Raw genomic sequence first — 13,403 nt, forward strand, 5'->3', positions numbered from 1 at the left:
TTTTTATTCTGCTAAAAATATCAAATCCAATTCCATTTTAATTCCATCTAATTTGATTTTATTTTGCATTCAATTTGATAAGACCAGGGGAAAAGATTGATCTGAGGAATTCATTCCTGCTGTCTGTGCTATAAAACACGATTGTACTGCGTAAATTATATTGAATGAGGAGTGTATTTTGGCAAATATTACCCATCCACAGATTGCATTATTTTGAAGGTATCGTTATGATAAAGTGAGACTTTCAGGCTTGCCATAGCGCCCCTTGGGGTTCTTGTTTCAAGTTCATATTCAGAGTAGATGAAAACCTTTTATTCATAAATCTTAAGGATTGCCAAAAGACTGACAGCCCTAATACAGTCTAAGACTGATTACCTAATAATATGTCTATGTATGTTTTCAGTGAACTGAGTTCAAAGCTTCAGGATACATTAGAAATGATTGAAGAACAACTTGACGTAGCATTGTCAAAAACTTGCAATAACTTTGATACCCATCATTACGAGAAGGTTCAAACAGCTTACTGTTTGTTGGGTAAAACACAGGTACTGCAGTTAACCAGATACCTTGGTCTGGTAAAAGCTCTTATATTCTGATATTGGTGAAAGCTAGTATTGGGCGTATTCTTTGAATTGTCATATCTCTGATTTAACACAGATTGCCTTATCATTTTCGGTTACATTTCAGACTGCCATGGATCAGTTACATATGCATTTCACAAGTGCAATACATAACACTGCTTTTAACATAGTACTAGGTTATGTAGAGCTCTGTTCAGGTACCGGTGATAGCAGTTTCCAGAAACGTCACTATTCTGATTTATGTACGGTAAGTGATGCTCTTAAAGTTGTAAACATCAGGGTTCGTAGCGTATGGAACGCCATCAATGCAAAAAATCTTATTCGCAATATTACATTCTTAAGCGGTAACTTAACAGTCAAGCTTAGATAGTCAACTCATCATCTAACAGTCAACTCAGTATATTACGCAGTCAACTCAAAATATTGCAGTCCACTCATAATCTTACAGTTAGCTCACTATCTTATAGTCAACTGGTTATCTGATAGTTAACTCGCGATATTGCAGTCAATTCATAATCTTATAGTCAACTCGTGACATTACACTTAGCTCATAATCTTATAGTCAACCCAACATTTACGCCAATATATAACACCAGATGGCGCTGTTGGCATTAGACTGGTTGCCTGGTCCATTCATTATAGATAGACCGGTAACTAGTCTATTTGGTATTCGCTAGGCACTGTATTGGAGAATCACTTTAGAGAGCATCTATAAATTTCGATAGTTACTTCAATTAGAATAACTCGTGGAAGGGGGTGGGGTGGAGGCCTTTCGCGGATTCATCAGAACTGCCGAACTATTGATTTATTGCGGTGCAAGATAACATTGAATTGAATTGCAGTTTCAAACATATTACAGTTGATTTAACTGCCTCTCTTTTAGATGCTGTTGGTATTTTAGATATATTTGACTTTGTTTATAAAGTCTATTAGAGTTTAATAGGTTTTGCACTTGCAATTTTGCTATTTCATTTTTCAATTGAAAGTTGTGATCGAAATACACTCGTGTGAATTGCGGTCAATCTAATACTGTGTTGCTAATACATTTGTTTATACGCGCATCAGCAGTCAGCCGTGTGTGTTCGAAAATAGGTTACAGTATATGGCTCTGTGTGTTAGTAATCACGTGAGCGAGTCTATGATAGCACAGTGACTCGGCAATGATAGTATACACAGCACTCTCCCACATCTGCAGGTGCATATTGTCAGCCTCATTAATTAAGACAAACAAATTGACAAATTGAGTGAAGAATTAAAATCTCCTGATGATGGGCCTCGGCTTATTGGGCAACTTTATGAAATCCTAGTATTTTAGGCTAAACAACTGCCCTCGGCTTATTGGCCAAGTCGGCTTAATCGCCGGAAAATACAGGTAGGCCTAGTTGTGTTGTCATGAACTTTATATGGGACTCAAGTTTTGGCGTGATAGTTGTTGATGGTTTGCGCATTTGATTTTCACTTTTCAAAGGTGATGATAAGTCTTTATTTTAACCAAGGCCTGACAACTATGAACCCTGAACATTACTAACACGCTTTGTTTATGTTGTGCATCACATGATAACAAGTAATAATGCCAGCAATTCTCAATGATTCTCAAATGATAGATTTTATTTCTAAATTTATTGCTACTGATCATTGGCAGCTAAAAGTTCACATAGCATACGCAGATCTAATATAGGCAATACTGCCTTGGATAATTCAGTTATAGTATTAATATGCGAATTGTTCTTCTCAACATCACACTGTTGTGATCGATTGTTGTAAATAAAGTGAAAGGTATGGTGAAAAATGTATTTTAAACTAGGGCACTGTTTGTCCTGTTATTCTACTGAACGTATCTTTGTATGAACAACTTGGATCAGATACCTCTAGGCTTTTGCAATGTGAAGACTTGACATTTATTTCATTATTCAAAGTTTGTCTAGTTTTTTGCACTGTATTTTTTTTGTTCTAGCATATAGTGCCAGAAGTATTCGCACCATGTTTGACTGATTTATGCAAAGCTTTGTGGGAGGTGATGAAAAGTTATTATCACACAATGAAATGGCATGAAACATGCCACATGGCTGCCGATGAGAGAGGTAAATAATTTCCTATTCACAGACAGATTCCAGATATTTCATATAAGCTGAAAAGATCGATGTAAATTGCATTCATGTCCAGAAATTATACAGAACAGAAAGTAACTTCTGGAAGATTTTTCTCCAGAATCATGCCGGAAATTTCCGTAGGATTGTTTCCGGAATATTTCGGGCCGGGTCAGATTTCTGGATGATCTTTTCCGGAAGATATCTGGCCGGGGTGAGGGCATAGCCAGAATTCCGCAGGATTTCTTTCCGGAATCATGCCGGAAATTCCCGGTAGATTTTAATGACACTTGGTTCTCATATGTCAAGGTTTTGATGTCTTAGGATTTAGAGGGTTAGGGTTTAGATGTGGTAGGGTTTAGTGGGTCCAGAAAATATCTTCCGGAATTCTTACCCCCACCCCTCCCTAGATTAGATATCTGCTGGAATGTTCCGGAAATTTCAGGAATTTGCCGGAAAATACTGTAATGTGTAATTTCTGGACATTTTTGGTAAATTGATCTGGTGCATAAGTCAAATAGTTTCACCATAATCTATGTATACCAGGTTTGACATACTGGTAATTCAGGTGAGTTGAGTAATTTTTCTAACCAACTTAGTTTGTCGTCCATTATTCTTTGGGTTCGAAGGAATCAAGATAGTATATATGCTTTTTGTGAGGTTATGCAGTCGAAAAGTTGGACCAATCACAAACAAGGTAATTAGTTACCATGTATTGTGCTCTGTGTAACTATTAGTTGCACTTTATTCAAATAGAGTACCCTATAGATAGGTAGGTAGAGATATTTCCCTATCAGGCAAATGATGCCAATCTGACAATTGTGATTGGGTTAATGAATTGTTTACTTGTAATTGATACTTGTAATAACAAATAGTCAAGAGCTAGAATTTGGTAGAGTTGTGCCTATCTGAATGCCTGTACCCAATGTGGCTGCTCTGAAGTGCAAATGTGAACTTGCATGCAATTCTTCCAAATATGTGTTGGCGTCATCAAATGTCTTGAATCTTTCATCAAATCACAACTTAACCCATTAGCACTCAGGAATTTCACTATGTAGTGTCAATTACTCCTCAGAAAATTCAAGGGAAAATCCAAGTTTATCATGATACTGAATAGCTTATTTGCTGTATATTTCCATGCATTACATGTTTGTGTTTTTTTGTAGTAAATAGTCAAGGCTTATATATATATATATATATATATATATATATATATATATATATATATAAGATTTGATGAGGTGGGCCACCAAAATCGTGCCCTTTTGGCCTCCTGAAATTCATCCAAACTTACTCCAAATCCTTGAGAAATTGAAATTGGGGATGTTGATTTCTGTATGGTATTTTGAGAACTAAGGGGTCTAGTTTATCATAAGCAATCAGGTTGGTTCGAATCCTACTATGACTATTTTTGCGCAGTATAAGAAAAAAGTGTTGGGTGGATTCGGGCGGCTTGAGGAGTAATAGGCAGGGCAGATACCAGCGGCTTGAGTGCTAATGGGCTGAAGAATGGTCACCAAAATGCTAAAATAGTGCTAGGCCTTTCAGGTTGTGAGTATTGTTACTGCTAATTGAAATATCGCGATAATTCTTTTTGAAAAATTTCAAACATTAAAATATATTACAAAATCATCTCACTGAAATCAAGGTTTTTGGTTTACCTTTGTCAGCAGTATGAGGTTGGCATTGAGCCAATTCATGTTTTCATTTTTTTATGTGAGCATTTTTTCATTGGTTCTCAGGTTAAACGACGTATAATCGATGCGATTGAAGACATGACGAACCTCCGTCGATGACATGGTCAACTTTGTTTAAATTCGACGAAAAACTGTTTTTGGCGGGAAAATTCTTAGCTCTTGCGTATAAAATTGCAATGACCTCGATCGGGGGACGTCGTCTCTACGAGCAAATGTGATTGGCTGTTTTTGGGATATACGGGGAATTCTGGCGCTACTAAAATAATTATGGGAAACCCATAGAATGGCGTACGTTTCATTGGACTAGGTTCCGTATACGTGCCGATTTCAAATGCTCATTGCTGGTGAGGATGTAATTATTTCACTCATCTGCCATAGGTATTGTTTCATTTTAATACCCGGTGATTGTTTTGATTGACATTGAGGTGTAAGCGAATATTCACTTACACTAGGCCTCCACATGCACGCGGAGTGCTACACCACACACACACAAGCTCGTACAGTACACTATTAAAGGTGATGCTGTAACGCGTGCACGTTTGACATGAAAAAAGGCTGAATAATCGTAGCAGAAGATGAGCTCTGTGTTCTGTTCGATTGAATTTGTTATGAATTGTAATTTCTTGTGACCTGAAAATACTAAGCAGCAAACTATAAGGTCTGTCGAGGTCTGAATATTGTAGTGGTAAATTCCAGGATTTAAAACGATCAAATAGCCGATTTCTTCTGTACCGGTATTTTAGCTTCCGTGGCCAACATTGGAAGAGGTTTCCAAGACCCAATATTCAGCCACTCTCTGATATGTGACATCATATGAATTTTAGGCCATCCCAAAATAATGGTCTGTTTGTCGTAACCCGACCAACCCGACTTCAGAGGTACCGAGTGAAAACTTTTTTCTGGGATTCATTGAAATAAATTTTATTTTTGATAAAAACGGCCGACCGACTATGAGCTACGTACGTTTGAATTCTAGTGTGCATCGTGTGAAAACATGCCTTGACATGTGGCCTAGTTTAAGTTTCCAAGAAACTGGCAATGTTCCAATAAGCTGCCATTCATTCTAATAGTGACTGTATTAAAGCTGGTAAAGTAAAAGCGGGCACATATTCAATGTACTTGTTTCAATTTTAACAATTTTTAATTCGGCACAGTTATAAACAAATCAATTGATTAGATACCTAATCTGGCAAATCGTATATCAATGGTTGAGGTCAAAGGCCATACATATTCTTGACACCTGAATGTTAAAAAAGATTTGATTGGTCAGGGGCAGGAGCTTATGTTAATCGCGCCTTTTAAAACGACAAAGAAACAAACTTCATTTTAATTCCATACACAGTGTATGTTTTACGTAAAACAAATCATTCAGCGGTTTATGCTGTGCGGAGCATGTCTGAGTCATTGGGGAAAATGTTCAATGTTCATGGATCCTTGGATCCGTTCCTAGACAAGCCCTTCTAGCATATTTGAAATATGAAATTGATTGAAGGACAGGTCATTTATAATTTGTGAAGCTGTCGCGTCAAGCCCCATGTGGTATATGTTTACTAGGGTATTGAATTTTTGAACTGTCAGATTGTCAAGCATTTCAGACAACTTTCCAAGTGCGCATGGTCTCCCTGGACCTCTAGATCCTGATTAGCAAATTCGTTTGCCACCTGTTTTCTATGGCCCCATTAAACCCTGAAAACAGATTTCAGGCATAGGGGGCAATTGTCACTTAATGACCTAAAACATCACCAGTCAGACTAGCTTAGGGAATGTATTTATCTCATTATTTGGCATGCACTGCTGATAAGTAAGTCTTCAATATTTAGTTTGATGATTTCTCATGATTTATTTGGTGAAATAACATGCGGCTAGCCATTCGACCAAAAGAAACATTTGATTGTAAATTTACAGGCATAGAGGAATCACTGGCTGATGGTAGTAGCGGGAATACAGAAATAAGTCAAAATCGTCGCTATGTCCAGCGTAAACTAGAACATGGTCTAGCTCGTATCTGGCAGGATGTCCAGCTGAAAGTTCGTCATTATATTCTTAGTACAGATCTTGCATACTTCAAATTTGATGAGTTTATCAAAGTTCTCAATGTTGTCACAAGGTCAGTGGATCGCCTTTTCTGATATGAGCCTTTGAATTCAATGCACATGTTGATTGAAATACATTTCTATAACACCTGATTGATACACACTGATAAATGTTTTATTTCTAAGGATGGTTGAAATTGGTGAAGAGTTCTGTGGCAGCCAGTCAGAGAGTCTCCAAGAATCTATACGAAAGCAAAGTCTGAGTTATTTTCACAATTATCACCGCAGCCGCGTTGATGAGTTACGAATGTTCCTCGAGAATGAAGGCTGGGAGCTCTGTCCGGTAAAAAAGACCTTTGGTTCTCTACAATTACAGGTAAAGAATTTTTATAATATTTACAGTTTCATGAATGGACAAATGATGCATCGATCAAAGCGCAATATCTTATATTAGAAATGGATATTTAGCCATAGGCCCATATGGCAAAGTACTTACTTCTGCAATTTGACCGTACCCTATATACAGGGTGTCCCATTAATTACTATACACAAAAAACTGCCTGTCATTTTCAAACCCCTTGAGATAAATCAGCCAAATCTTGAGGAGAGATGGACTACAATAATACTTTTCACCACAAAAAAAAAATTACTTCACTAAAATCCAATTAGTTTAGAAAATATGCTAGATGGGAGAACCTTTCAATTTTATCACATGATTCAGTCTATTGTTGAAATTGCTCAGTACATCATCTGTGTTATTGCAGATGTTTCTCTTTAAATCATCAATAGTTTCTGGTTTGTTTTGGTACATATTGTCCTTCTGCGAGCCCCACAAGTAAAAGTCCAGTGTATTTAGGTCAGGTGATCATAGGGCCCAGTCGTTAACAGTTTGGAGCGCTGAGATTCTGTCACCAATTGTTTTGCCTGCTGAAAAACATTGCGCAGCATCCTGTTGGAACCACACTGGATTGAGACTTCCTCTTGACAATTTCAAAGTTTGTAATGGACTACTGAATCAGCAGGCACTATTCATAGTCAGCATTTCCTTTTTAGTCAAAAAAATATGGCCAGATTATAGGCCCACTGGCAGGACCTACTGTATGGCAAATCCAAAGACCACACCTCATAGACAACTGTTGTTGACTGAGACGACGTGAAAGACTAAATGCTTCGGCGTAACTTCAAACTGGTGTTTATTACCGTTTTCTACAATACAAATTAACATTTCCCATTATATATATATATACATATATATATATATATATAAATGCAATAACTAAATTACTGAATTAATGTACTTGTATATATGTACTAACAAATCGTACGGCCTAATCGCCAACATGACATTCGGGGAGTAACATACAGAGTATTACTACTGGTGACAAATCAGGACCCGTTTATAAACTAGTCAAACCGTTACACACAGTGAGCGGCTTAGGATAAGCTATTGTGAATGCAATATTCGCCTTGATATTACAATAATCCTAAATAGAATACTACAAACTGGAATAACATTAATAATACTCTAAATATAAAATCTAACAGCGCCCACTTGACACCAGTTACAAATAATGGTGTCAATCAAATAGTTACGATTAATGGCTTAACAACAGTTACAAAGAATTTTAAGTACAAAGACAATCGGATTTTTGAAGCACCATGCATTTAAATTTATTCGTAATAATTAAGTCACAGATTCTTCAAGGACACAAACCTTGGTCACGGGCCGCAAATACTCAGATCTGTCTGAGGTTCGAATCCTTACAGTTGGCACTCTGCCATCTTTACTTGGGATTGTGCAAACTACACGCCCCAATGACCAACGTATCCTTGGCAAGTTTTTATCAACTAAAAGAACTAAATAATTATCTTTGACATTTTTACAATCACCAAACCATTTACCTCTTGCAGTGAGAGTCGGAAGGTATTCCTTCTGCCACAGTCGCCCAAAGTGATCAGCTATGATTTGTGTCTGACGCCATTTTTTGCGACTATTAATTTCTTGCGTCTCGAATCTATCTGGAGGCATTACGTCGCTGGCGCCCCCATGTAAAAAGTGATTCGGGGTGATTGCTGTGAAATCATTAGCATCACTACTGTTGGACGTAAGTGGGCAGCTATTTATCGTCGCTTCTACTTCTATAAGTGCTGAATGCAGTACTGAATCTAATATGCAATTACCTTTTAGGACTACCCTAAGTGTTCTCTTTACAGAACCAACTAGACGCTCTCATGCCCCTCCAAAATGGGGAGCATGAGGGGGTATAAAATGCCAAATGATACCCTTCTGAAGTAAGAATGAATTAATACACTTTTGATTCCAATCTTTTAGAACATTTTTCAATTCCTTTTCTGCCTCAACAAAGTTCGAGTCATTGTCACTGAATAATTCTTGAGGTGAACCCCGACGACCAATGAAGTTTCTCAAAACTGTTATAAAGTCATTTGTACTTAAAGATTCGGCTAACTCTAAGTGAATAGCTCACTTGACGAGACATGTAAAAGTACATCCCCATCGTTTAATCAAAGACCTTCCTCTTTTAGTTAACATAGGACCAAAATAGTTGGTATATTGAAATGGTCAAGAAAATCCGGATACGCGACAAGTTGGTAGGTCCGCCATTAGCGTAATGTTGGGTGATACACTACGTCTATGACAAACTCGACAGTCACGTATGACCCTTTTAGCAATTCACCTCGCCCTCACGGGCCAAAATCTTAGACGAGTCGAAGCAACAACGTGCTCCATTTCAGCATGCACCTTTTGATGCATGTACTTCACTACTAGATAAGACATAAGGTGACCGGGAGGCAATAAAATCTGATGTTTAGCTTCAGCACCAATCGGTGCATTACATAATCTACCCCCTACTCTAATGAAATCTCCATCATAAAATGGGCAAAGATTTCTAATTGAGCTTTGTTTTGATACTTTGCTACGGGCAACCAATGACCGAACTTCATCACTATAAACATTTCGTTGCGCATCAATGAGTAGTACAGACTCTGCTTCATTGAGTTCTTCAAGGCACAGACACCAATCAGTAATTGGTGAGATTTGGAAGGAAGAACAACCTGCAGCAAAATTCTTAATTGCACTCAAAATCCAAGCTGACTTACGGTGCAGAACGTAATAAGACGAACACGTATACAGGTCGATTAGGCCTGTAAGTGTCATTCTATTGTGATTCAATGAACGAGTGTTCACTACATTGGAACACGTATTATTTACACATTTACTCTGATGAAGCGCTTTCTTACGTGAATTGACATCATCACTAGATAAACTGACAGTATCAATAGGATACAGTGGCCAAGAATCCTCCCTAGACCTAAGAAATTCTGGACCTAAGAACCAGCGATGATCAGCACATAGCTGAGATGCTGATAAACCACGCGTACAATCATCACCAGGATTTTCAGCTGATTTTAAGTAATGCCAACCACTAGGATTCGAACTTTCTCGAATTTCTGACACCCTGACAGCTACAAAAGTCTTGAACCGCGTCGATTCAATATTAACGTTACAAAGCACAGTTACAGAGTCTGTCCAATAGACTACTCTAGAGAATGAAAGCGATCGAAGTTCCGTCAAAACTGATTGAACTAGTCTTACTGACATGTTTGCACCCTGCAGTTCAAGTTTAGGAATTGTCAGTTTCTGTTTTATTGGGGCTACATGCATTTTACTCGTTACAAACAAACACGAGAGAACATCACCGCTTTCACTAGAAATACGCATATACAAAACTGTACCAAACCCGGACTCTGAAGCATCCGAAAATGCATGTAATTCAATCACAGAATTTTTTGGATGTGGACCGAAATAACGCGGTATACTAAAAGAATTTAGGGAACATAATTCTGACTGCCAGTTACACCATCTATCTAACAACAGACCCTCAATTCGTTCATCCCAATCTAACCCTGATCTCCAGAGATCCTGGATTAAACATTTAGTTTTAAAGGTTAACGGGGAGAGAAACCCATTGGGGTCAAATATCGAACACACAGAACTTCTGTACAGCCCGTTTAGTAGGTGGACGATCATGTAGTACAGGGCTGAATACAAGCTGATCAGAATTTACGTTCCATCTGATGCCCTATGCCCTCTCCAATCGGAAGGTCGTCAAAATCTAAATTAAGCTTCGGGTTGGACCGCTCGTTTTCTGGAAATGCATTCAAAACTTTCTGGCTTGTTGAAATCCACTTAGTTAAATGAAATCCACCCATGCTTACAATTGTTGACACTTCAAACCCTAACTCAATAGCGCTCTTGTCATCATTTTCGGAGGCTAATAAATCGTCTACATAAAATTCATCCAATACGACATTTATAGCACTCGAAGAATGAGAATCTATATTGTCCAGTGCAGAACGCTTTAGTGCATAGTTTGCACAACACGGAGAATCTTTTGCTCCAAATATATGAACATTCATCTTATAGATATCAGAAGGCCCTGGGACACGAATATCTTCTTTCCAAAAGAACCTGAGAGAATGCAAATCTGTCTGAAGTACGCGAACCTGGTGAAACATAGCCTGAACATCAGAAACGATTGCTATTGGACCTATCCTAAATCTTTGTATGACACCAAAAAGACTGTTTAAAAGGTCTGGGCCCCTCAGAAGTTCACTGTTAAGACTAACGCCCTCTATAGCAGCAGCAGCAGCAGCAGCATCAAAAACCACTCGAACTTTCCCTGGTTTGTTCGGGTTCAGCACACAATGATGAGGAATATACCAAATCCGTGACCCTGAAAACGCTAACTCACTCCGTTAACTTAGAGGCATACCCGTTAGATATATAGCCATTCAGAGTTTCACAATAAGCTAAACCTTTATCCTCAGAACCCTTCCACCTTACGCTCTAAATTATTATATCGACTTAACGCCAGATTCCTACCATCAGGAAAAACTGAATCATCTGATTTCCATAACATGCCTATTTCATAATGACCTTCAACGAGTCTTGTAGATCCTTTTAGAATTTGTTAACATCTTTGATCCTCGATAGACCCTTTAGACTCCTTAAAAGCCACTCCAAATGACTCAGTATCCCAGAAACGTTCAACTAAATTATCAAGAGATGACTCTTCAGAGTCAGTATTGTTTACGATGGCCTGACATAAATCAGTAAGCAAAAACGATGATGAACCCAAAATACACCAGCCTAGGGGGGTTCGAATCCCCACTGGTTGTTGATCAGAGAGCCCTTCCTGAATTTCATGCTGAACATGCGCACGGGGAACATTAGCGCCAATTAAAATCTTTACTTCACTTCGATTTTCATCTGCAATTGGCAAATCTTCCAAATGTTTAAATTGTGATTGACAAAGAGCCTTATTCTGAGTTTAGCATCAAAATGATCCAGATTTTGTATACGCTGACCCCACTACTAGTAAGTATATCAGATTTAGTACATGGAGCATTTAAAGCCCTCAGTTTGAACGACATACGTTGAGAGTTTTCAGTAACGCTCGTTGACATGGTATTAATGGTAAGGCTTTGCTTCTTACCCTTTAAACCCAATTCTTGAGCTAATTCATTGTTGATAAGGCTAATGTCACTAGCTGAATCCAGCAACGCATGAGTGGCAACGGTGCGACCATTCTTTCCGATCACTGCAACAGGTATCACCTGAAAATAGACATTTGATGTATTACGCGTTTGATTGCTCAAATTACCTACTTCTTCCTTTGAATTTGATTTAACAATATTTTGCCTAAAATCTGATTTATGCAAACTAGTGTGATGTCTTCTACCGCAGCCTCTTATTTTACAAACGATAGCAGATGGACAGTTAGCAACCACATGACTGGGATATAAACAATTATAGCATAAACGATTTCGTCTGACAATATCATATCGATCACCTATGATTTTTCCTATGTATAACTGACACCTTGACAAATGATAAAACTCTTCATGAAGTGGGCACTCAGAATTACTTTTCTCAGTGTAAGTGTTTAAAGAAGTGTGTTTTCCAGAGTTGGCTCTACCTGGAAATGTATCTTCAGTATTAGATCTAGATTTATATGGAATAAAGTATGGCCCAAGCTCAGAATCAACACAATCTTTAAGAAATCGCTGAAGAATCGCATATAACGTAGCTTCACGCATTTTGGAGACATTTGGTACAAAATCATTCCATTTTGCCCGCTTTTCAGTTGGATTTCTGCGTGATGCTTTTTCTAACAGATCACTACTCCCTAATTGATAACAGTAATTAAGTTGACCAAGGGTAGTGATACAATCCCTGACAAATACATAAAAATCTCTCAAAGCAACAGAGTCCCCCGAGCGAACTTGCAACCCCAAAGTAACACAATTAATGTATACACGCGCAACAGTTACACGATGCCCAAATGCAAATTTAAGCTCTTGCAGAGCTTGAGCGTAATTCTTAGCACTATAACCTAAACCCTGGATGAGCTTTTTTGCCTCACCTTTTACGTGTGATTGCAGTAAATCCATTCTTCGTAGATCTCTGACGTCCGGCGGTAAATGCACCTGGGCGTGAAACTGTTCTACGAATAGCGGCCACTGAAGAGGCGACCCATCGAATATTGGCAGTTCCACTTTTTGCAGATCTCTGTCGGTGTTCATTTTTACTAACAGGACTTCCAATGATGAATCTTCTGAACTCATGATGTTATTTGTTTCAACTTCTGAACTCACGATGTTAGTTGTTTCAACTCCGTGCACTAATTCGTCGAGCCATGCATCGACTGGTCTCGTAGCCGTCAGTGGAGATGATGTTGTGAATGGTGATGCATCAGGATTCAGATGATCAGTCGGTACATCATCTGGTCTCAGGTTGTCGGTTGGTGGAGCCTCTGGATTCAGGTTATCGGTTGACAAGGCTTGCGTTGGCTGCAATGTTGAATCTGAAGTTGCTGAGTTGTGTTAAGGGGTTTGTCTTAACTCCGTCAAACCTGTCATAGCTTGCTGAAAATATTTCTCTAGCCATTCTTCTGCGGCCTCAATTTCATCCGCATCTTC

At 38.4% G+C, this 13,403-nt stretch overlaps 1 protein-coding gene across 2 annotated transcripts in view; it reads left to right on the forward strand.

Annotated features, from left to right (window-relative positions):
* The window catches only part of LOC141911713 (syndetin-like), a 74,575-nt gene that overhangs the window by 21,629 nt on the left and 39,543 nt on the right, over positions 1-13,403 (forward strand). Inside the window, exons 8-12 of one of the 2 annotated variants that reach the window (XM_074802726.1) lie at positions 404-545; positions 688-828; positions 2,536-2,662; positions 6,271-6,472; positions 6,585-6,774. In XM_074802726.1, the coding sequence (XP_074658827.1) occupies positions 404-545; positions 688-828; positions 2,536-2,662; positions 6,271-6,472; positions 6,585-6,774 (802 nt within the window). The remainder of the gene's footprint in view (positions 1-403; positions 546-687; positions 829-2,535; positions 2,663-6,270; positions 6,473-6,584; positions 6,775-13,403) is intronic. The other variant, XM_074802727.1, reaches the window with a different exon arrangement.

The sequence above is a fragment of the Tubulanus polymorphus genome, chromosome 10 (genome assembly GCF_964204645.1).
Source record: "Tubulanus polymorphus chromosome 10, tnTubPoly1.2, whole genome shotgun sequence".
NCBI classification, from domain to species: domain Eukaryota; kingdom Metazoa; phylum Nemertea; class Palaeonemertea; order Tubulaniformes; family Tubulanidae; genus Tubulanus; species Tubulanus polymorphus.